The 25550-nt window shown below is 34.9% G+C and overlaps 1 protein-coding gene across 1 annotated transcript; it reads left to right on the top strand.

The window, feature by feature from the left end:
* Positions 1 to 1895: 1895 nt before the first annotated feature.
* Positions 1896 to 4964, top strand: SPCH (basic helix-loop-helix (bHLH) DNA-binding superfamily protein). Its single transcript, XM_079067487.1, has 3 exons — positions 1896 to 2473; positions 2635 to 3174; positions 4606 to 4964. The coding sequence occupies exons 1-3, from the start codon at positions 2030 to 2032 to the stop codon at positions 4669 to 4671; spliced, it is 1050 nt and encodes a 349-aa protein (XP_078923613.1). The 5' UTR covers positions 1896 to 2029; the 3' UTR covers positions 4672 to 4964.
* The last annotated feature ends 20586 nt before the right edge of the window (positions 4965 to 25550 follow it).

Raw genomic sequence — 25550 nt, 5'->3', positions numbered from 1 at the left:
GCAAAAGCGTGATCGTACACATCCTTTGATGACATGTTTCTAAAAGATTTTGTGTTACAATGATCTTGAGATATTTGTAGTTGATACTTGGTTTCAATATGAGTTTTGTTTGAAAAAAATGATTTCTCTTAATTTAAAAATGAAAATTTTTACCGTGATTTTGGAATGTTACAGTTTTAGTACTTTTAATCAAGAGGTCATTCAATAGTCAACACTTGGTCTTTAAGTTTATAAGTTGGCAAAACCAGTCATTTTACTTATTTTTTCTACTCATTTAATCCAAACATTTATTTTATTTAAAGTCTCAACATTTGTATTTTAAAAATCCATTAAATTTATCTTAATATTTATTTATTAAATAGATTATTATTTATTTTAATTTAATTTATTTCCTAAAATTTAATTTCTTAACAAAAAGGCAAAACTCATAAATCCGATTTTAAGATGTTACAATATGATCTCATAAACAGCTCTATACGAGCTCAAGAATTGTACAACTTCACCCTTATTTATTTATTTGCAAAGTGCACATTGGCTTTGAACGTTGATATAGTATGATAATAGTTATGATTGAAATCATAGGTTAGAAAATATGGTTAGATATTGAAACACTCATGAATATACAGATACACTCTCGCATATGTACAATTACATCTTTATGGTTATTTAAAACACTTGTGAGCATGTTCCTAATTCACGTACCAAACGAATGATAATACTCGTGACTAATTTCAAAATTTGCAATTAGTTTCAAGAGCTTGCGAGTGTGTTGATCATCATTAGATAATATGTCATGCCACACAGTCATGAGTCTATATAAAAACTTCCGAGCGTGTTCTTCGGTCACTGATATAAGGGCATCCCTAATGAGGTTTAATAGGAGTTGAATGGATGATGAATCAGAATTTAGGATTGAATAGAGGTTGAATAAAATGTGGGTGATGACATTGATGATGATTGAATGTAATAGGTGTATGAGCATTGAATGGTTGAATGAAATTAATTTTTTTCTTGTTCAATTAAATTTCAAATATTTGTTATCATACTTTCATATTATTTTATATTTTCAAATTTAATTTTTAATTAAACCACAAATAAAGTTAACCATATTTTTGATATTATATTATTTAGGTTTCTGTTTTTTAATTAATATATTTTTAAGTATTAAATGTTTAATTATTGTATTTTTTTTAGTATTATATCTTTTATTTTTGAATTTATAATTATATTTAAAAATATAATGATGTTGATATGAAAATCTATTAAATTTTATTAGGTTTAATGGAATGTGAATGTTAAACAATAAAATTAAATAAAAAATAAAATATGGATGTGAAAGTGATCAATCCATTGAACTAGTTCAATGAAATATGGATGCCTAATATACTATTGATACAAAATTACTTAAAATACCAAAGCCTTATTTTCTTTAACCATTTTTTATTGTTAAATGTACTCTAACAATAAGGATTGGGCCATTAGGATCTCTTAGTTTGCATCGATGCCGTTTAATTTCTCTTTGGCTAAAAATTTCCATGAGTTTAGAGCGTTGTTCACAGGGAGGGAAGAACAACATAATACGGATGAGAATAACCTTTTATATTTGGGGTTGTTTTGTTTCCCCATGGCTAATAGTCGCGGCATGATCACAGTGAACATGATCCTTGTTAATTATGAGATAAAGATATCATGTCTAATTATGTTTGTAAAACAACAATATCTATTCAAAGTTAATTAAGCTATAGTTACATGCACTACAAAAAACCGCATCTAGCTGTTAGGAAAATCATGCAAGAGAGAGAAGATGATGTCGATAGATAAGTCGCTATCCATAATCAGATGCCTATTAATATTTCCTGATTTTGGCATTTCTCGTTCCTCGATCTTGACAAACATCCAAACAAAACTATCTTTTCATGCTATCCCTGGGTGTTCTCCCATGAATCTAGCCTTCCTATTTGTTTAAATAAAGTTAACACCAACCGATTCTTTTTCTTTTTTGTTCTTTTCATCCTACTCAACGTTCAAAATGGTGGGTGAGTCTACTTCGTTACCTGAGTTCTTTGACACCTCCGCCGAACAGTTTGGCGAAACAAAATTCTTGTCAACTGGAGAAGAATCTCCTGACGACATCTTCAGTATTCTCGAGGCATTAGAGGGTGTTTCTGATGAGTTCACAGCCTTCACACCTCTACATGAGACTGATTGCGGCACCAAAGAGGGTGGTTTGCATCAGCTTGCGTCCCAGAAGTCAACTTCTTCGAGTGCTGTACAGGAACTCGAGGAAATGGAGCTTGAGGCCTTTTCACCAAGAAGCAAGAAACGGAAGGTGTCTTCAGCAGAAGAAGGCTGTGAAAACTCAGATGGACAGTTAAAGATTTCTCATGTCACCGTGGAGAGGAACAGGAGAAAGCAGATGAACGAGCACTTAACCGTTCTCCGGTCGTTAATGCCTTGCTTCTATGTCAAAAGGGTATCATACTCTACTCGTCACTTGCTATCTTTTTACAGTACCGGAAAAACATACTTTGAAGCTTTTTTTTTTTTTTTTCTTTCTGCTCATTGATGCACAATGATTCATGTAGATATTATTCTAACATATATGTGATTCTGTTGTGTTTGTGCAAACTGTAGGGTGATCAAGCATCAATAATTGGAGGAGTAATTAACTACATCACTGAATTGCAACAAGTGCTACAATCTCTAGAGGCAAAGAAGCAAAGAAAAGTTTACAGTGATGTGTTAAGCCCTAGGCTTATTTCAAGCCCTAGAACCCTACCTCTCAGCCCTCGGAAACCCCCTTTGAGTCCGAGGCCAAGCTTGCCAATAAGCCCCAGAACCCCACAGTCAGCGAGCCCTTACAGACACAGGTTACCATCCGCTACTTCTTACCTACTATCTCCATCATCCATGGCTAATACGACACCCGCTTCACCTTGTAATTCATCCTCAAATTCCGACACCATTAACGAGCTTGTTGCAAATTCAAAGTCATCTATCGCTGATGTTGAGGTGAAGTTCTCAGGCCCAAATCTTCTTCTAAAGACTTTATCACCTAGGTTACCAGGTCAAGCAACAAAGATAGTGTCGGTGCTTGAAGACCTATCTCTTGAAATCCTCCAAGCTACAATCAACACTGATAATGAAACAATGGTCAACTCCTTTACCATTAAGGTGAGCTAATCTTTAGAACTTATTTATTTTGGTGAAAAAGCTTTTTTATGTCATGGTTGCATGCATGCCCACATATATGCATCTTTCGATATACTTTTCTTTTTAATATGTTGATATTTCTTTTTCTTATAAATCTTTTCTAGGTAAATCTGAATTAAATACCTGCTATTATGGTTTTTTATAAATCGTTTCTTGGTAAATCTATATCGTAATCCAATTATCAAATGCGAGCTATTTCTAAACATAAAACATAGTAGTATATTTTAACTCTTCAAATTTTTTTTTTGCCCCAGTAATTTTTTTTGCCCATCTTCGAAAAATTCCTAGGTCCACACTTGTTGACAATAATATTTGAAAATGAGGAACTTATTAGCAAAGTGGAAGCTACTTTTAAATTCACCGGCATTTCTCATTTTTTTTTCCCAAATAATAAAAGAACAATACACAAAACGTGCAATTATAGATTAAATGTACCAACTACAATGTCTATTTTTAACATTTATTTGATTACCATCATTTCTTGATCTTTGAACATGTAAATAGTGTATTTTTGACATTTCTGTATAGTGGTACGTTGTTAAATTTCTAAAAAAAAAAACCAAATACAATGCCTTATCAATGTCAATTGCTCAACTTGAAACTTCAGCAAGGTGAATTTTTTTTAACAGCTAGAATTTTATTAAAAACAAGAAAAAGTGAATTACACACTGAAGTACAGTGGGTAATCAGCCCATAAATTCGAACTCAAACATTTTCCCCAACAATGTGAATTTCTTTAATGTAGCACGTGGACCCTGATCACTTGTTTGTTGTTTTGTCTATTATGTTTGTACAACATTATAGAACTTTTGCTCCGTTCGGTTCTTTGGTTCATTTTGCTTTTCATGGTCTCACACATAAATACATGCACAATTAACATAGGAAATAAAGAATATTCAGTAAGGTAGATTTGGGAGATTAATTAAAAAAGGCAACAACAAGGTAGCTAGCTAGCAGCTGTAGTACCGACATAACTCATGAATTTAAATTATATAATGGCTAACCTGATTAAATGCAATATGTACCAATGAAATGCTATAACTATTATCAAACAAAAAAAGTAGTTGGTTCATATTTCAAAAAGGTACCCGATCTTTGTTTGTAATCGAACATTCAATACAAGGCTATTAATTAGGTTTGTACTGCTTGTATCAGTCTTGGAACCAAAACCTGCTGCTCCAAAGTCCAAACTACCATGAATCTAAGTCTTAATGGAGTACTTTTTTATACCGTTGCAGCATTCAAATAACAAATATATTAGTTTATAATATACACAGTTTTCAAAATTCATCATTATTTACGCTTGTTTTAAGTATCTCTGTTATGAGAAAGTTCAGAAATATATGTACGTAAAAGATGAATCCGTTAATATATGGCCTTTTGTTTTGGTAGATTGGAATTGAATGCAAGCTAAGTGCAGAGGACCTCGCCGAACACATTCAGCTCACTTTTTGCTAGTACAGTTTCCGGTTCAAATTCTTGGCCTTCTCTTATTTGATGGTTTTGCTGCGTTGAGATCATACTCGATACATCTCGTATGATGTTGATGTGTAATATGCGTGATGTCGATTGGAGTAAAATACGATCATCTAACATTGCAGAGAAGATAAAAGATGATTTAGAACCCTAGCAACATCTACTTCGATCTATATATTTATAGTAATAAAAGATTCGAGGGAGATTTTCTATCGAGTAGTTAATTGATCAATGTAACTGTCACCTAGATAAGTTGTAAAATGTATTTTGCGTTTGATTAGTTTAACATCTGTATTAACTATTATCAAGTTATTTTTAAAAAATTTGTTCTCGATATATAAAATTTTGAGACTACATGCTATGCTTTGGGCTTTAGTCATGCTTATATTATTTAGGTCTTCCCAAAGGGTATATGTTCAATTTCAGACTTGATATTTAAACAATCCGATAACTAATATCATGAACTAATAACGAATTATTTAGTATTTGACAAACAATACAAGTATATATATAATATTTATAATTAGATATCCAAAACTTTTTCACAAAAGCAAACAAATATTTTTGGACAACAAGAAGAATTTATTTAAATAATTTATTTAAATGACAGCGACAACAAGAAGCTAGTTGAAAAAAACATTACAAATGATTTTTGGATCTAAGCACCAAAGTTCCTAAGACACATTCCTACCCAATTTAGATCTATTTCTAATCCAATTATAAGAGAACATTTGGATCTCATTAAAAAGGACGTGTGTTGCCTTCACCAAGCCATTGTACAACTTATTGTTTCTTGCCCGCCATAATACCTATACGAAAATGAGTATAATCATAGCCAACCCATTTGCGTCCTTGTTTTTCGAGTTCTGCCTAGATACCAGTCTTAACAAGTCCTCTAAAGTGTTCACTTGACCCACTTTTTGATCCCACCATCTAAATACCAGTAACATTGTTTCTTTACCAATAGTACATCCAAGAAAGACATGTATTTGAGACTCCCATTTGACCCTGCAGATAGGATACAAAGTTGGGGGTACATTAATACCTCTACTGATCAAATTAAGCCTCGTGGGCAACCACCCAACACTTGCCCACGAGGCTTAATTTGATCTTTAGAGTTCTATAATTTTTGCCCCAAACTATAGATGTCTATAATTTTTCTCATTGAAGAGACTAAATACCTACCATCTGGATCCGTATACCATCTCCAACAACCGTTGCAATTTTCAAACAACGAAGGCATGTCAATATTGTAACAGGTCAACCCCACTTGTAAATGAAATATCAGTCCCAAACTCCTCTTCTATTCACAACGGACCTTAACACCCTAATGCCACCATCAACACCATGAATATCGACGATAACCTCCTTCCAAGGAGATATACATGTGCTTCGTTTTCCTTTTAAAATGAAGTTAGGTTTTATAGATAATGAATACAGATAAAAACATAATGGTCATAAAAAAATTCAAAAAAAAGTTTTGTGATCTCTAAATATTTTTTTATGCATTTTTATGATTTTTAGGGTTTTTTTAGGGTTTTTTGTTTTCCATAGAACCTAAACCCTAAAAAATGGAAGAGTTATTTGGAAAACAAAAAACCCTAAAAATCATAAACATGTATAAAAAAAATACCTAGAGATCACAATACTTTTTTTTGACTTTTTTATGAAAAAATCGTAGGTTTTTAACGAAATTCGTTGAAAATTTTTTTGAAAAAAAAACATTTTTTTTATAAAAAAAAATTGATTTTTATTTTTTTTTCAGCGAATTTTAATAAAAAGCTGCGATTTTTTTAACAAAAAATTCAAAAAAAAGTTCTGTGATCTCTAAGTATTTTTTTATGTATTTTTATGATTTTTAGGGTTTTTTATTTTCCATAGAACCTAAACCTATATATATATATATATATATATATATATATATATATATATATATATATATATATATATATATATATATGAGAGCATTTAATCGAGAATAATTTTTTATTGCGAGAACATTTGAGAACATATTTGGACCATACAATTTTTTAAAATTAAAATCATCAATAATATTAATATAAATAAAAAATAAGAAAAAAATGAAAAAACCCACTAACAAACAACACTCGCCATCCAAACAACACCACCCACCACCACCACCCCCATCCACCACCCACGAAAGCCACCACCCACCAAGATCATCACCACCCGCCACCGCCAACCACGACCACCATCCACCACCATCACCACCGACCACCACCACTACCCATCACTACCACCCACCAACCACCCACCATTATGATCACCACCCGCCACTACCACCCACCACCCATCACCTGCCACAACCACCCACAACCACCACTCATCACCCCCACCTACCACCTACCAAGACCACCACCACCTATCACCGTCACCACCAACCACCACCACCACCACCACCCACCACTCATCACCACCACCACCACCCACCACTCATCACCACCACCCACCTCCACCACTCATCACCACCATCCCACCAAAACCACCATACATCACCACCGCCACCGCCACCACCACCCACGACCCAACACTAACCTACATCACTCACCACCTGCGACCACCAACAACACTCATAACTAGGGATGAAAGTGGGTCCAAACCCGGACTAGATGGACCCGGTTCCGGAAAACCCAGAACCGGTTAACGGGATTTTGTAGAACCGGATTTTGGAGGACTGTAACTCATTGAATATGAAACCAAAATTGACAAAATTATAATCTAAAATCATATACAAACTCTGAACTACACTCTGGAAAAAACTGCATGTCAATCCGACTTTAAAAGAATGAGATATGCATGTGTTAACATTTTTACAGAATACAAAGTACAAAAACAAATAGCTGAAAAGTTGAAAATTTTCAGTTTTGATAGCCCAACTTCGGAGGACTGTAAATCATTGAATATTAAACAAAAAATGACAAAATTATAGTCTAAACTCATGTACAAACTCTAAACTACAAGTTGGAAAAAACCACATGTCAATCCGACTTCAAACGAATTAGATATGTATGTTTTAAAACTTTCACAGAATACAAAAAAACTGAAAAAATCCCAATTGTTCACCTTCAATGTCTTTTTCTCGTATTCCCTATCATTTTTCTGATAAAATCCCAATTGCTTTTGGTTTGTCGATGTTTCATTCCTTCAATAGGTTATGAATATTCAATATCGACTCAATTTGATTATCCGATTTTGAATATTCAACATCGATTCCATCTGATTGTCCGATACAAGTGCATGCAAGGAGCATCAAAGTTTTGGCTTGGCCATATGATTTTGACGAATCTGGTGCCATGTTTGTGATACATTAGTCATTTAGGTATACATCTTAAATTGAATATGTTTTTATTAATTTTCATTATCTCCTTGGCGAGAAGATGCTAGAGTTGCTAAATTTTAACAGGGATCTGGTTCATCTGGAAGTTGCCTTTAAGGTATGTCGATATGCTAAAACTTGGATTTAAGACTTTTTTCATAATCAATCCAATGCTTAGCTGTTTTTTTATCCCCTGATATGGTATTAAAAAAATACAGTTAAAAACTTTGGCTAAAGAAATGTAATTAATGTTTACAGGAAGCAACTACAAAGGAGGAAGAACCGATCAGCAAAGAGAACAATTCACAATAAAATATTAAAGATGTGAAGATTTATAACCATATGTGATGTGTCGGAAACGTTTAATTTATTGTGATAGTTTCATTCTCTCTTTCTTCTCATTTAGAAGTCAATATTCTTTCTTTCTTCCCATTTAGAAGTCGATTGTAATGGTAAACCAATTCAAGATGCAAGCAATCAATTTGTTGGAACTTCTAGCTATGTTGTATTTCATTTTTTTGTATTTGTGAATACAAGAATCAATGCACAAGGATAAGGTTTAAAACTCAAACCTTGAGTTAATCTTTAAGATCAACATGTGCTCTTAATATAAGGTTCCAGTCGAATCTGGTAAACCAGTTAAGACCTGAAGGTAAATATTCAACAAAGTATTCAAGTAATAAATGAAGTAAACTTGAGTATAATCAATGCAAATATATTTAAGGAACAAAAAGAATGTAATGAAAGAACTTAGACTTGAAGGAAAGATGAAAGTGATGTGAAGATAATATTTGCTATTCTTAGATTAAGACTTTGAATCGTTCACATATATTGAAATGGTGAAACATTTAATCCTTGTATAGTGGAGGAGGAACATAGTACAATCTGAAAAACATTCTAAGGACTGGACAATAATCAGTGTTTGACCATTTCAATATCGTTCACATATATTGAAATGGTGAAACATTTACTCCATATATAGTGGAGGAGGAACATAGTACAAACTGAAAAACATTCTAAGGACTGGACAATAATCAGTGTTTGACAAACTAATATCTAAAAGATACACATAAATAAGTCCTATTAACTGTTACATCAAAGATAAGACAAAATGCATTAAATGCGTGAACAGACTTCGGATCTCGGAACATCTTGATCTCGGACTTGATCCCAATCTCTGAACTTCATTACATCTCAGATTCAGCTGACTTCTGAACTGTATTGCTTGTGATTGCTAGAGGTTCACTTTTCATGATTTAACAATCTCCCCCTAATTGAACTTAGTAATCATGTCAGCTTAGTTGGCTTCTTCATTATTGAACATATAAGCTCTGTAGAGCCAATTTCAGACTTCCAGGTACCGTTGGAGATGGTTGATGAATTTGTTCTTCACGTGCTCCAGAGCATCGGACATTGATGCATTGGCAATGAATTTTTTGAGGATCTTGGAGGGAACGAGGTGTTTGTGAAGAGCCCGAAAGAAATTTTTTCAGTTGGTCTTCTTTTGCAAGTAGACATATCCAAGCTCTGGTTCCTCAATAGGTACTTCTGCCAGAATTTGTGCTTTAAGTAGTTCATAGTTGATCTTGGCCAAAAAGCTTTTCAGTTCTGAACAGATGCGCAAATTCGAAATCACATCGGCAGAACTTAGCAACATAATCTTTGAGGAAGTTCATTGTGACACTGTAAGCAACGATGCTCATTTGATCATTTTGGCGACTTCGAAAGTGAACGACAATTGTGAGAACATCATTCAGAATGATGGAAGGGAAGTCTGCATTCGTGATGGTGATGGTGGTTTGTTTGTTCCGATTGATGTAGTACCTGTCCATCATGCAGTACATGTCAAACTTGCTCTGAACCTTTCGTCTAAACCCAATAACTTTTATGATTCTCTTCCGAGACCACACTTCCTTTTGAGGTCGTGCATTGACGGAGTAGAATTTCTTCAATCTCTCTCGTTCAGTTCTTATGATTGTTTAAGGATCATCATATGGATGGAATGGAGCGAACTTGATGTAATACTTTCCAAAGGGAGAGATTGGGAGATCGAAGTACATGAAGGGCACAATGTATAGGTCGTGAATTATCCCTTCTCAGAAGAATGAGTATATGCCCAACATCGGATTAGGGTTGTCTTTTAAACCTTGGATCCGAATGCCCTCTTCAAGTGCTTGATCGATTTGAGCTTGTGACCAGCCTTCGAACTTTCTGAATGTCCTGGGGGCTGTCAGGTTCCGAGGCAATGTTCTTCCTTTGTCTTGATGTGTCTTGCTTAAGTCAGAGATGAATTTTTGAATGTTTTCAATGATGGTAAACCCTGGAGTAGGAGGAATCAGAGGCTCTTCTGGAATGTCATCAGGTTTCCGAAGAGGAGAACCTTCATCAATGGGAGAAATTCTTGGAGAGGGAATAGGAGGCAGCATAGACTGGGTAGGTTGGAAAGCATTGATGGTGAGCTTAGTTTTGACTTTGGCCATTTCGTGGATTTTTTGAAGAGCTTCTGCCAAGGATGATAGCCAAGTAACAACGGTCCATATCATTTTCTCTTCCTCTGAAAGAACTTTAGCTGAAAATTTCCGATGAGCTTGAATTCCAATAACAACATTGGCGATATACTCGATTTCTTATTCTTCTTATTCTTCATCATCTTTGGATGGGGGGTCCATGGAAAAAACATGTATGTCATTGTCAATAGATTCATATCAGAGACTGAACTCCGAGGCAGGTTTCCATTGAATGGTACGACCCTTTCTGCTTGGTCCTTCTCCCCCTCTTGCATCGGATGACCCTGCTTCCGCGGCAAGTCGGGCTGTATCTTGGACTTCGGACAGCCTTTCGAATACCTTTTGGAAGATCATGTTAATTTTCTTAGTGAGAGCATCGTAGGCTTTGGCGGTGGTAGCATGGGCTTTTAGATGATCGAATAAGGTAGCCAAGATTGAAAGCATTTCGTCGAACTTGTTGTTCGGAATGTCGACGAAGTTCCAACAAGCTCGGATTAATTTGATGAGGACCTACTGCATGATGAGATTAAGTTCATCCTTATTTTTGATTTCCTTATCCAACCTCTAGATCTGCTTCTCATGTCGGACATGGGTTTGCTTGATCAGCTCATTGGTGGCACTGATCATATCTTCGTGGATTTTGAGCATGGTAGATGTGGTGTCGATGTGGTGATCCAGGCTGGAGTTGTATTTCTGCTCAAATTCTTCCAAAGTATGTTTGAAACACAGGGAGATGAGCCGATCAAGTTGATCTGCCCTTTCTGCTTCGGAGGGCCCAGGTTGCTACATCTCGAACAGGGACTTGAGAATAACGTCAAGCTTGGTATCGAGGCTGGAGACCTTGTCATCAATCTTAGAATCGAGCTTCGCCACAGATTTGTCAGAAAACAATGAATCGTTGTTTTATGGGATGATGTGTTTTCACGGTATTTTCTTGTGAATGTTTTTATGTTTCAATTAATTAAAAAGAAATTTTTGCACTCGAAAATTAGGACGTTACATGAATATTCCATCCGAACTTTGTCTTATATTTAAACCAAGGAAAAAGTTAATTGGACCCATAGAATCATTTCAAATTTAGTCTCCATTAATTTTCGAAATTCAGCAGTTAAGATGGGATTAGTGGATATGAAAATAATTACATCAACATAAATTTGAACTATCGTTAAATGGTCACCATCTTTCTTTCGAAAGAAGGTAGGATCAACAGAACCTTGTTTGAATGTAAATTGTTTTAGAAAACGAGTTAGACTTTCATCCCATGCCCGTGGAGCTTGTTTAAGACCATATACAGCTTTGTCTAGAATATAACAGTGATTCAGAAATTTATCATTCACAAAACCTGGTGGTTGTTCAACGTAGACTGTTTCTTCAAGTTCTCCATTCAGAAATGCACACTTCACATCCATTTGAAATACTTCAAAGTTTTTGTGAGCAGCATAAGCTAAAAAAATGTGAACGGATTCAAGTCTAACCATAGGAGCAAACGTCTCTTCGTACTCGATACCTTCTTCTTGACAATATCCTTTGACGACTAGACATGCTTTATTGCGAATAACATTCCATTCTTTGTCCATCTTGTTTTCGAATACCGATTTCAGAGCAACCACAGATGCATTTTCTGGAGTAGGAATCAATCTCCAAACTTTGTTCCGATCAATTCATTAAGTTCTCTTGCATTGCATGAGCCCAATCTGCATGATCAAGAGCAATTTTAATTCTTTTAGGTTCTATTTTTGAAATAAAAGAATTAAACATGCAAAATTCCAATTTATAAAATAAAGCAGTTTGCTTCTCTTTTTGTTGAGTACGTGTGAGAACCCCTGAAAAAGTATATCCGATCACTTGATATTGCGGATGATCTTTATTCCATTTTGTTAGTTGTGGGAAATTTTGATCGTAAACCATATCAATCTCAGCAACGACTTCTTCAAATTCCGATTGAGCATCTGATTCATTATTTTCATTATTCTCCCCCTGGAAATTTGCACTTGAACCATCATTCGGATTTGAACTCTCCCCCTGGAGTTGAGCACCTGAATCGATATTTGGAGTTGAACTCTCCCCTTGTATTGGAGCGACATGAGGTTTCGATTGAGTTGGTAATTCAGTTGTATTTGGAACAGGTTGCTCGTTACGAGTCTCTATCTCTTCAACAGCTTCATCAACAATCTTTAGTGATTCATCCTCATGATTATCCTTAGCGTTTGATAATGAAGAAATTGTCCTTTCAGTTTCATCAAACAAATTTAGAAAATCCTTATATAGATTCATAAGAGGAATAATCTTAGAATTTGTTAATGGAAAATTTTCTTCAATTTGACAATCTTCCTTTTGATATTTCTTTATGTAATTGTCATCAAACGTAACATAATAGCTTTCTTATATCTTCTTTGATTTCTTGTTCAAAACACGATACGCCTTGGATGTCAATGAGTATCCCAAAAAGATTCCTTCATCAGCTTTCACATCAAATTTGTTCCTATGTTTTTTGGAATTGAACAAGAAACACATGGATCCAAACACATAAAAGAATTTAACATTAGGCTTTCGATTGTTCAGAATTTCATAAGGAGTAATCAGAAAACGTGTGTTAATGTATGAACGATTCTGAGTAAAACAAGCAGTGGCAATAGCATCAGCCCAGAAATATAAAGGAAGATTCGCAAATGAGAGGATTGTCTTTCAACTACACCATTCTGCTGTGGAGTGTAAGGTGAAGAGAAATTGTGAGAAATTCCTTTGCTTGTCAAGAATTCTTCAAATGCATGCTTTTTGAATTATGAACCGTTATCACTTCAAATTTTCTGAATTGGCTTTCACAATTGTAGCTCAACTTGCTTGATGAAATCAATTAGCTTCTGAATCGCTTCAGATTTCTGCTTAAAAAAGAATACCCAAGTAAATCGAGAAAAATCATCAACAATAAGCAAAATGTATGTTACCGCCAATGCTTTCAATAGCTGATGGACCACAAAGATCAATATGCATTAATTCCAGTGGTTCAATGATCTTGGTATTAATTATGGAAGAATGACTCATCCTGCTTTGTTTTTTGAGTTTGAATGCAACACATAAGTGTTTCTTTTCAAATTTTAGAAGAGGAAGTCCCCGAACAAGATCACCAATTTCGAACTTGTTGATATCCTTGAAGTTCAGGTGAGAAAGCCTCATGTGCCACAACCAACTGTCATCCAAATACGCTTTCGTAAGCAAACAGACAGATGTTTTCCCTTGAATCAGATTTATATTGAGAGGATACATTTCTCGTTTCCTTTTTGACTTCAGAAGAACATTTTTAGATTCCTTTTGTATGATTTCTGAACCTTCTTCATCAAAAGACACTTTGAGACCTATACCTACAACCAATTGAGAAACGCGAATTAGATTGTGTTTTAAACCTTCAACATAAGCTACCTTCCAAATTGTGAATTCCCCATTAGTTATCATGCCATATCCCTCTATTTCTCCACTAGTATTGTTTCCATATTTCACTTTTCCTCCATCTTTCAAAGTCTGATACTCTCTTAATTCAGATTTCCTTCTTGTCATGTGAAGAGAACAACCACTATCAATACACCATTCCGACTTGGGTCCTTGTGAGAATTTCATTTGAACAGGAAAAATCTTTGTTTTGTCAACCCAAAATGATTTTCTGATCAAAGTATTGTTTATCGCTTTCTCTATTTTGAAAACTTTAATTTTGTTATCACAAAGATTTATTTCAACAAAATCAGATTTTCTGTGAATATTTTCTTTGTATTGTAAATCCATCTTTTCCAAAAACTCATTTTCTTCCTCTTTTAACTTTGCTTCATATTCTTTGAGAGTGACTTCTGGATTGGAAATGATTTTGTTTTCAACATTGACATCTTTTGATTTACCAATCCGTTTTGAAAATTGTGATTTAGGTGAGTAATTTGATTTTGGTTTTTGAATTTGAGATAAATCATTATTTTGATTAAAAGATCTTGGTGAATTGACAGGAATCTAATTTGAATTCATTCCATTTTCTTCCAAAATTGTTTTCTTTTCGCCAAATTCTTTTTGTATCTCGCATTCATTTGCCTTTTCTTTGCAATAATTTCCTCAACGGATTTCCAAACGTTTTGTTTCGAGTTTTTCTTTTCTGTTAGGTACTTCATTCTTTTCCAATGAAGATTCACTTGAAACTTCTTTTGTACCAATTGGTCCAGCCTCATCATAAATATAGCTCACGCGATTCAAAGGTTTAGAAACATATTTTCCTTTTGATTTCCAGGAAGTCATTTCTGAGAGACCTTTCGTTTCATCAGCATTGTCAATTGGATTTGACCAAAAATACTCATCACACCCTTTTGCATTATCAAGAGCAACCATGGACGTTAATTCAAAAGTGTCATTTTTGTCTAGTCCTTGTTTTACAAAAACTTGATTTGGAGTTTTCTGAATTCTTGGAAAAACTGTTGCTTCTTCTTTCAAAATTTTCGAACCTTGTTCTACATAGCGCTCATTTTGATTTCTTGTTTATCTTCTTCAGGTAAAATATATTTCAACGTGTTTTTATTTTCTTTGGACTTAATATATTCTTCAATATTCTCAAGTCCAATTCTGTAAGAGTCAGAAACATTATCGATAGAAGTTACAACTGATTCACATTTATAACATTCAACATCAATCTCATTTTCTTTCAGTTCAAGAAAAGGCAGAATCATCTTATGAAAACCCTTACCTATTTCACAATCTAAATGAAGTTGAGTTATGTTGAAGTACAAATGTTTACCAATCAAACATAAAATATTTCGTTGTTTCAAAAGTACTCTACTATCTCTCTTAAGCAAAATGACATCATCTCTAGATCTATTTAGCTCAACCTCCAAGGCTTCTATTCTTATTCGTCTCTCCTCATTCTTAAATGTTATCCTGCTAAGATTATCATTCAGATTAGAATTACTGATACGATTCCTTTTTAAGCTATTGCTAAAATCAGAAATTGTATAACGTAAATCATTCAATTCGGAATCATAACGTGATGTAGGAATATTAAGAGGTTTAAGAATAGAATGTACCTTGTCGACAACCCTCTTGCATTCACTCACTTGCTCTTTGATGGATTTCGTAGCAAAACAGATAGCTGAAGCTTTTCCACCATCAGTGACGTATCCTTTTCCTTCTGAACTTTGAACCATCAGACATTTTCCTAGATACCCTTGCTTTTTAGATTTCACCATGAGACAATCACCATTAGCAGGTTTCCTCACTTCATCATCTTCTGAGTCAGTGGACCACACTTTAACCTTTCCGTCGTCACTATCCTCTTGTACCATCAGCACTGGTTTTGCAGTTGTTGCAACATTCTTTCGGAGTTCTTCGATTTTCTGAGTATAGTAAGCTTCATCCTTATCTTTCTCCTTCTTCTCATGCTGTTTTCATAGGATGCACTTTTTGCGAAATGATTCTTTCCATGACAATAGTTGCAGTCATATCCATAATCACGTAGCAGCTTCTTCTCTTTCTTTTCATCTTCATTTTGGAAGTTCTTATAGCTCTCCTCTCTTGGCTTCTCATAATTAGAATTTCCTTGCTTATACATGCTTCGGAAACGAGAAAAAATCTTCTTGAAGAATTTCTTTGGGTTAGACACCATCAGTGCTTTATCTTCCTTAGAGAGATCATCATCAGAAATATCAGATTCAGAATCATCAGCAACTGAATTCTTTTGATTATCACCAATAGCAGCCAACGCCCACACACCAACACCAGAGATTAGCTTCACTTCTTTTGTGACTTGAACTTCATGTGATTTCAGAATTCCCACCAGTTTTTCTAGATAATAGTTTTTGAACTGTTCATGAGCCTTAACAAGTGAAACTATCGATTTCCATTCAGATCTGAGATTGTTCATGAATGTTACATTTTCTTTAATAACTTAGCGTTGAAGATAGTGTTTAAGCATTCTGTTCAACAAGTTATTAAAGCGATTGACAGTTTGATCTATATTCTCTTATGATTTCTGCACAAATGATCCAAACTCTGACAAAAGTGTCGTGTGCAGAGAATGTTTCAGGTCTTCATCAATAGAATACAATTCCTTCAGTCTGTCCCATATTTTCTTTGCAGTGTCGTATGAGTTGACAAGACGGAATGTGTCAGGAGGAAGAGCAAATCGAATGATTCTCATTTCCTTCAAATTACACATCAGCATGTCCTTCTCATCATTCAGAATTTCTGTATTTTCAGCAATGATTGCATCATATTGAGTTTGAGTTTTGACTTATTCTCTCGTACCAGAATACTTGTGCGTTTCAAACGTCATTGCGTGCCAAATGCTAGATCCATGTGTTTTTATTCCCAGCACATAATCTTCGAAATGAAGATCCCAAACTTCGTAATCTTCAGGAAAAAGGATAGGAATCCTTTTTGTTGATCCAATTCTGCTTGGAAGATTAAACGAGAGCGACTGAAGATCATCTTTAGACATTTTAGCAAGAAATTACTAAAATTAAATATAGAATCGGATGTGTAAGCTTGAATCGAGTCCAAGGGAAAATGAGGGATTTAGATCTGAGATCTATAGTCAATTTGCAACGAAGAGATTGCAAAATGCGGAAATGATTGAGAGAACAAAAAATAAATATGAGAAAACTGAAAAACCCTTAACTCGACAGAAGATTAGCGATTAGATTACACTATCTCTCGCTCTTATACCAATTGTTATAATAAAATGATCGTCAGATTCTATATTATAATATGAATTAATGATTTGGAATGATAATGATTGAAAAGAGACTGATCTTCATTCACTTAGCATTAGAACAATTCGTGTACAAGATCAGAACTATTCTTTCTATGCTAGGCGGAAGTCTCTTGAAAAAGACAATAATAGTACTCTATTTATAGACGCAAAAGATAACGATTCCGAAAACAGACATGCCCATTTCGGAATTGGAACAAGACTAAATTCCAAAAACAACCATTTTGACACAACACAAATAATGACTTAACACACACACACACACATATATATATATATATATATATATATATATATATATATATATATATATATATATATATATATATATATATATTGTATTATTAAACATTAAAAAAAATACAAGGTTTCATGTGATTAATTGATTTATGTTTTAAATTGTTAATATTCAAATAATTAAAACTAATAATATTTTATGAATTAAGATTATCTAAATTAAACTTTTAATTAAAAAAAATACTATTTCCATATTTATCTCCCTTGGTTTTTGATTTAGGATTTTATACATAATTAAAAGTTCAGAGTTTAAGTATTTAAGATAACTATTAATTGTTACGTAATTATCTTTAAAACAAAAAGGCAAGCAAATCTCAGATCTGGCAGAAATGGAAGATGCGTCACTCCAAGTAGAAGGGTGCAGTGCGCTTGACGAATAGAAGGGTTTTCGATTTTTTCATTCCAGTTTCAACTATGCATATATAATAGAAAGAACCGTAGGCTTTAATACCACTAATTGGTTTCCTAGATTACATTAAACTTAATTGCAGAACAGAAACATCATAAAATTTAATTATGGGTACATGCAACCTACAAATATGTGATTTTCTTATTATAGCAACATACTATTGAAACAATCACAAAACCTAGCCTAGATCGAAACTAGTAGATAGTATTACATACCTTTATTGTTATATTTGTATATAACACTCTTGAATCCTTAGATTTGCTTCAGAAAGCTAGCCCCAAAAATATGGTTGCCTCTAATGGCTCACACCCAAACCCTAAAAACCCTATAATGAGTTAGAGAAGACAGGAAGGAGGAGAACTTTTGGCTCTTGCTAGAAGTGTTACGTCGGTGTAGGGTCCTAATTATAGCTGCTAGGATACCAGAATAAACCCTAATTTTAATATCAAAATATTCAGATTTAATCAGATATCCCTATCAGACAAAGGAGGATTCCATAACCTTTCTGGAGGATCCCTAAAACCGTCCACTTAAGGAGGGTTCTAGAATCCTTCCTTTGCTCAACTATTAAATAACTGCAATCCAACCCTTACACCTCTTATTAATTCTAATTAATCCAAAATCAATTTCTAATTAATTTTGCTTAATTCTAAATTCATTTTAATCAATTTCAAAATAATTTATTAATCATATAATTAATATAATAAATCATTTACACTCGCTCCTAATATCATTCGTAGTTATTTTTGGTTATAATGGCAACCCAAAAGGACTTTGCTTTTATTTATAATATTATACCAACTTAGTTAAGACCTTAGACACCTTAATCCAACACTATGATTATTTGAGGTTTTAGTCCATTATTATGAGGTTTTGGTCCCTTTATAGATTAGTCTTTGGAGTATCGAGAATCTCATGATCTTTTAACCATATAAATGTTCCGATCTAGTCCTTTGATTTAGTAAGGGGTGCATGAAAGAGCTAATTTACTCCATGTATGAAGATAAATGAGTTTTGGGATATGTTATGATGTAGAGTTATACAACTTGGTTGTTTGGAGCCTTGAAATAAATAAAGTTGGAAAATTTACCCATTAAGACACTTGTGGGATCCAAACATGAAAGTTGGAAATTTTGACTTCATGAACTAATTCGTCTTAGAATTGTTGGATGAGGGAAACCATGACGTGGTTGTTCATAGGACACGGTGCGGTTTCTGAGTTTTTTCTAAGCATCTATTAGTGTGAATACCTGAATGTTTTGTCCTTTATGACCACGACATGGACAAGAAGTAGGCCGTAGCACGGTGGTTGGTTGATGGTTGACCGTTGACCGTTGACTTTTTAACCAATTTGGCTTTTAATGAAAGTTAGGTAGAATCGAATATTTGGTTAAGGATTGGCCTCGATTTGGCATTATATATTCGGTGATTAGTTGTTCTGTTGATGAGGTCTTTGTTGGGCTTCTTCTTTTTAGCTCATATGAGTCTCCTCACTATACTTTGTGATACACTACATACCCTTTGATGATAGGGTGTGGAGGAATAATGGCATGTTGTTAGGGAAAGGAAACTAATATTTTCTTTTGTGTACTGATATGTTGGTTAGAGTGTTGATAATATTGGTGAGCATTGAGTGAATATCATAGGGGTTGTATGTAGTCAAATATGATAGCCCGAGAACTCTTTATCTAGGCCTTATTGCTTGTTCCTTGTTTGGTTGTGGCTTTAGCTGGGATTGTTTGTTCCACTTTCTATCATCTCTCGTAATACATACAATTATGTATTCATTTGTTTGATGCCAATAATAGCATAGAGTGGTGTATGAACCATCAGTATGTTACGACATTATTATGTCGGCATATGTTGTGATGAGTTGATGGTGGCCCAGCTATGTGCTATAGCCCACTATACTTGAGACGGATTAACTTCATGCTAATGGCAAAAAGAGGGCGGAGCATCTTTATGTTGAAGGCCATGGTGAACCAGCTTTATGCTGAAGGCCGAGGGGAGGGGTGGAACAGCTTTATATTGAATGCCAATTTGAACAAATGGTTTTATGGATTAAACATTTTCCAGGTACTTCAAATGAATGTAGGAAGGCGAAGGCGTGACTATACAGTATATACACTCATCCGTAGCTATCATATTTTCAGATTCCGCGCTATGTTTACACTCTAATCTTATAATTTCACCTTTTTTGAACAAATGGTTCTATAGGTTGTGTTTCATGAAATTGGTATTTTATCTTAATTAAACATAAAAAATTATTGTGAAAATGGGACATTACACATCACGTCTAAAACGTGTTCTATCAAATCATAGCATAAGACTGTAAATATTGTCCTCGTACAAAGGATATCTAGGAAGTAACACTTCTTCTCGGTTAACATGGACACTATATTAACACTTAATGGATATAATCATTACATCCGAGTTACCCTACCAAAGGTAGACTCTTATTTCTATAATTTTTCAACAAGAAGTAACACCCTTATTAACTAACACTCGTTCCTCATTAGGTTCTATAACCTTTAGTACTTAGGAAATATGCACAATTTACTCTTACTGGTCATACTCCTCACTATCTTCTATACAAACTAGAGGAAATTACCTTTCCCCTTTCAATGTCATCACTTAGTCATATCACAGTAACTTTGGGTTAAACTATTCCATACCACATCAACAATGTTCTTAATATGACTAAGTATCATTAGGACACCTATTTTCTTGGCAACTTTTTATCTTTAACTCAACTGTAATACAAATATTTCATAGTCACTAAAAGTTATACATCTTTATGCTATAATACTATGATCATGATTTCACTAACTAACAAGGTGAGTTACAGCTTACATTCTCTCTCTAGATAACGTTTCTATGTTTTTATAATCTTATGTATGTATGTTTATGATTATATGTTAGATGGAGATATATTATGGTTATACGTCTAAAATCATGTATCTGAGCATGTACATATATCTAGAGTATGTATGAGACTATACTTCTAAAAAGATGTATATGAGCATGTACGTATATTTAGAGTATGTATGGGTTGTCAAAGATACAATATGTATGTATGTGTAGATGTTAATTGTATTGTGTAGAATACCTATGTGTATGACACGAATATTGTGAAAATTGCCAAAATTAGGTATTCTACACAATACAATTAACATACATACATATTGTGACAATTGCCAATAAAGTGTGTAGAATTATGTGTACTCTTACGATCAAGCATAATTTCGTTCAAATACATATGTGCTAGACTTAATTTTATCTACTTTATTCATTTTGATGCAAATAAAGTTATACACTTTGAGATACATCTGGATTATCATGGAAATCTTCAATTTGTATAGATTGTCGATAAACAAACATGTGTCATTATACATAAGTAATGATTAGATACATATGATTTGAATAGATGTATTTATTAAGTATTATTATGTATAAGTGATATGCTAAACAAAGAGTACACATAATTCCGAAACCATGGACATAAAGAACATCGAAAACGAAGTTCATATGCGAAAGTTACAATTATCCGTAGAAAGCAAGAAATAAGCATACAACACAAGACCCGTAATCGTAAAACTGAAACTTCAAACAGTTTGTTAGACTAGCTCCACTATGTTTCGCAATGACATTTTGATATTTTATAAAACATAAAATACAATAGTATCTGAATAGAAATATAATTTTTTTCACTAAAATCAGGTCTCGGCACTGTAACATGTGGGTCACAAACTAAAAACGTTGCAGTCGATCTCGTCGTTGAGTCAGGATTGTTTTCGTAACTGGGTTCAAATCTTCACATACTATAAAACAAACCCACCTCTAATCTCTCCAAACATACCAAAAATCTACTTATCTCATTGACCATCCATTCGCATGACTATCCCTACGAGGTAACAAACTCACGAAGGTAACAAACTAAAAACGTTGCAGTCGATCTCGTCGTTGAGTCAAGTCATTGACCATGACTATCCATTCGCATCTATCCGCACAAATTAAGGAGGCTCAACTCAAAGCTTTGAAACCTGAAAATGTAGCGGGAGAATCCCTGCGAGGGATGGATAAGAACTTGGAAGCCAAGGGTGACGGAGCCTTATATCTCATGGACCGGATCTGGACACCGAAACACGCTGGCTTCAGATACCTGGTCATGAAGGAAGCACACAACACTCGATATTCCGTCCACCCAGGTTCAGATAAGATGTATCTGCATCTCAAAAAGTCATACTGGTGGCCTAACATGAAAGCTGAGGTTGCTACCTTCGTGAGTAAATGCCTTACTTGCGTTAAGGTCAAGGTCGAATACCAGAAACCGTCAGGTTTACTCCAACAACAGGAGATACCTGAATGGAAGTGGGAGCGGATCACTATGGACTTCATAACCAAGCTACCCAAGACAACGGGTGGACTTGATACCATTTGGGTCATCGTCGACAGGTTGACCAAGTCCGCACACTTCCTACCCATCAAAGAAACCGACAAAATGGAGAAGCTCACGAGAACATACATTAGGGAGATCGTACGACTGCATGGTGTTCCTATATCCATTATCTCCGACAGAGATAGTAGATACACTTCGCGATTCTGGCAGTCACTGCAAAGCTCCCTAGGAACGAGGCTGGACATGAGTACAGCCTACCATCCTCAGACCGACGGACAAAGTGAGAGAACTATCCAAACCTTGGAAGATATGCTGCGAGCCTATGTGATCGACTTTGGGAAGGCGTGGGATACCCACTTACCTCTCGTCGAATTCTCTTACAACAACAGTTATCACACAAGCATCAAGGCTGCTCCATTTGAAGCCCTCTATGGCCGGAAGTGCAGATCCCCTCTGTGCTAGGCTGAGGTGGGTGACACCCAGTTAGCTAAAGGATAAATTCCTGACAGCACTCTCACGGGTCCGAAGATCATTCGGGAAACGACAGAGAAGATCGTTCAGATTCGTGAACGATTAAAAGCCTCTAGAGACCGACAGAAAAGCTACGCAGACAAACGAAGGAAACCTTTGGAGTTCCAGGTGGGAGACCGAGTCCTTTTGAAAGTCTCACCCTGGAAGGGCTTGATACGCTTCGGAAAGCGTGGAAAGCTAAATCCAAGATACATAGGGCCTTTTGAGATTCTCGCTAGAATCGGCCCCGTAGCTTACAAACTCAACTTACCCCGCGAACTCAGTAATGTACATCCTACCTTCCACGTCTCGAACTTGAAAAAGTGCCTATCCGACGAGACTCTTGTAATCCCACTCGACGAGATCGAGATCAACGAGAGCCTCAACTTCGTGGAAGAACCTGTAGAGATCATGGACCGAGAGGTCAAACGAACGAAACAAAGCCGCATCCCAATCGTGAAGGTTCGCTGGAACGCCAAGCGAGGACCGGAATTCACATGGGAGCGCGAGGATCAAATGCAACATAAATATCCTCATCTCTTTACTTGATTGTTTTGTAATAAGTTAGTTGCTTGAACTCTAATTTCGGGACGAAATTCCCTCTAACGGGGGGATAATGTGACAACCCGAAATTTTCACTTGTATAAACTCTACAGTCAAACACTACAAATAATAGTCAAATTCATTTTGGGAAATTTTTTAGCTAGTTTTAAGTCCGTTTGGGTGTTTTATTTTAGTTTTCGCCAAACGAATAAATAAAAGGAAGTATCATTATGAGTGATGTGTAACAAACAAATCAAACAGCACCTTAGCTAGGTGTTTACGGCCAAACATGAGGAGTTTGGGCCGTAAACTTCTTTTTACCAAGAACTCATGCATATAGCATGAGTTTACCCAATATTCCCTTACTTTACACTTCCAAGCTCAAGAACACCCAACTTTTCTCTCAAGTATCATATCACATTTCTTCAAATCTTCCAAAAATGTAAGTGTTTCTTCCCTAGATTTGTTGATATAACACCTTATCTAGTGTTTATACACGATTTCATCCATGAAATCTTGTCTTTTCATAGATCTTCAAGTGTTCTTCAAAACACCAAGAACACACACTAGTGTTCTTGGCCCTTAAACACTCTTACAAGCTTCCTATAAGTAAGTACACTTTTCCTAACTAGTTGCTTGCTTAGAATACTTGCTAAACCCTTGAAGAACATCAAAAACCCTCAAGAACACTTGTGTTTATGGTCAAGGGATATCCTTGAACCGTAAACCCCATCAAGTGGTGTTAAAATGCCCCTAACACCTTCTAAGGCTTGGATATTAGACTAGAACCTTGCATGCATGAACTAGAAACCACAAAACACGAAATGGTGGGAGTAACCATGAGTTTACGGCCGTAAACTCATGGGTTTACGACCGTAAACTCCCAAGGAGTGGTCTAAGGACCGTAAACTCCAAAGATGGGCCATTTTGTGCCTTAAACCTTTCCTAAGCCTTTGATTCAAACCTAGAACACTTCCTTGAGGGGTATAAGACCTTAAATCACACAATGGTACCATTTACCATGAGTTTACGGCCTTAAACTCATGGGGGTTTTGACCAAAAACCGTAAACTCATGTATTGGTGCCAAATGGGAGGTAAACTCCAATGTGAGTCCATACTCTCCTTAGATACAACCCTTTAGCACTCCTAACACTTGAAAGAAAGTGTTTCGATGTATTAGAGTGTCTTTACTTGCTTAATTAGTTATTAAATGACTAATTAGATACATTTATGTATCACTACATGTTACATAGGATCCGAGTGTGTGTTCAAGTCCTCACTTGACATCTAGCATCCTACCCGACACTTCCATCCAAACCACTCACTGCAGGTGAGTTCATACCCCTTAATTAACCTTTTAAATGATTTTAAATCCTTTTATGGGGGGAATACAAGTTGATCAATTCTAGTTATTGCTTTAATCACATGTGATTTATAACTAGAATAAACAGAAAGATTTACTACTACTTTCAAATTGCTATCAAACTTATGGATTTTCAAGCTTTCAAACCTTTTTATTAAACTCTTTTGATGCTAAAACCGTTTTCAAACTCTTTTATATTTGTAATACTTTCAAATCCATATCTACACTAGTATATTTATATAAGTAAGACTTGAAGGACTTAGGACTGATAGCTCACCTTACTTCCTGTTCCTTGTTTGGTTGTGGACTTAGGGTATCGTGTTATCTGTCCGAATGTCGTTAAATTCTTAGTTATATATCATATATATATATATATATATATATATGTGTTGGATATAAAGGCTTTCACTTCAGTTCAGTACCTTTGTGTAACAAAGGCATCCAAACAACCTTACTATTTTAACTATTATATGTATAGTTAAGGGATTACTACTCACTACTACTATTACAACGACCCATACAAGAGTCAATACATTTATGAGTCACTATATAAGTACTACATTGAGTAACAGAACATACTACACACTATACAAGAGAACATACTACACACTATACAAGAGAACATATTATACACTATACAAGAGAACATACTATGCACTATACAAACATTAAATACTAAAACAGAATGTGACATACTACTTCTCGATACGACACTTCATTGTGCTATCACCGTGTAACCAGAGTCTCCTGGAGGGAGAGCGG

This window comes from Lactuca virosa, chromosome 8, assembly GCF_052849685.1.
Source record: "Lactuca virosa cultivar CGN04683 chromosome 8, Lactuca_virosa_CGN04683_v6, whole genome shotgun sequence".
Classification (NCBI taxonomy): domain Eukaryota; kingdom Viridiplantae; phylum Streptophyta; class Magnoliopsida; order Asterales; family Asteraceae; genus Lactuca; species Lactuca virosa.
Note: the sequence above shows the minus strand (reverse complement) of the source record. Positions and strands in the feature narration are given on the sequence as shown.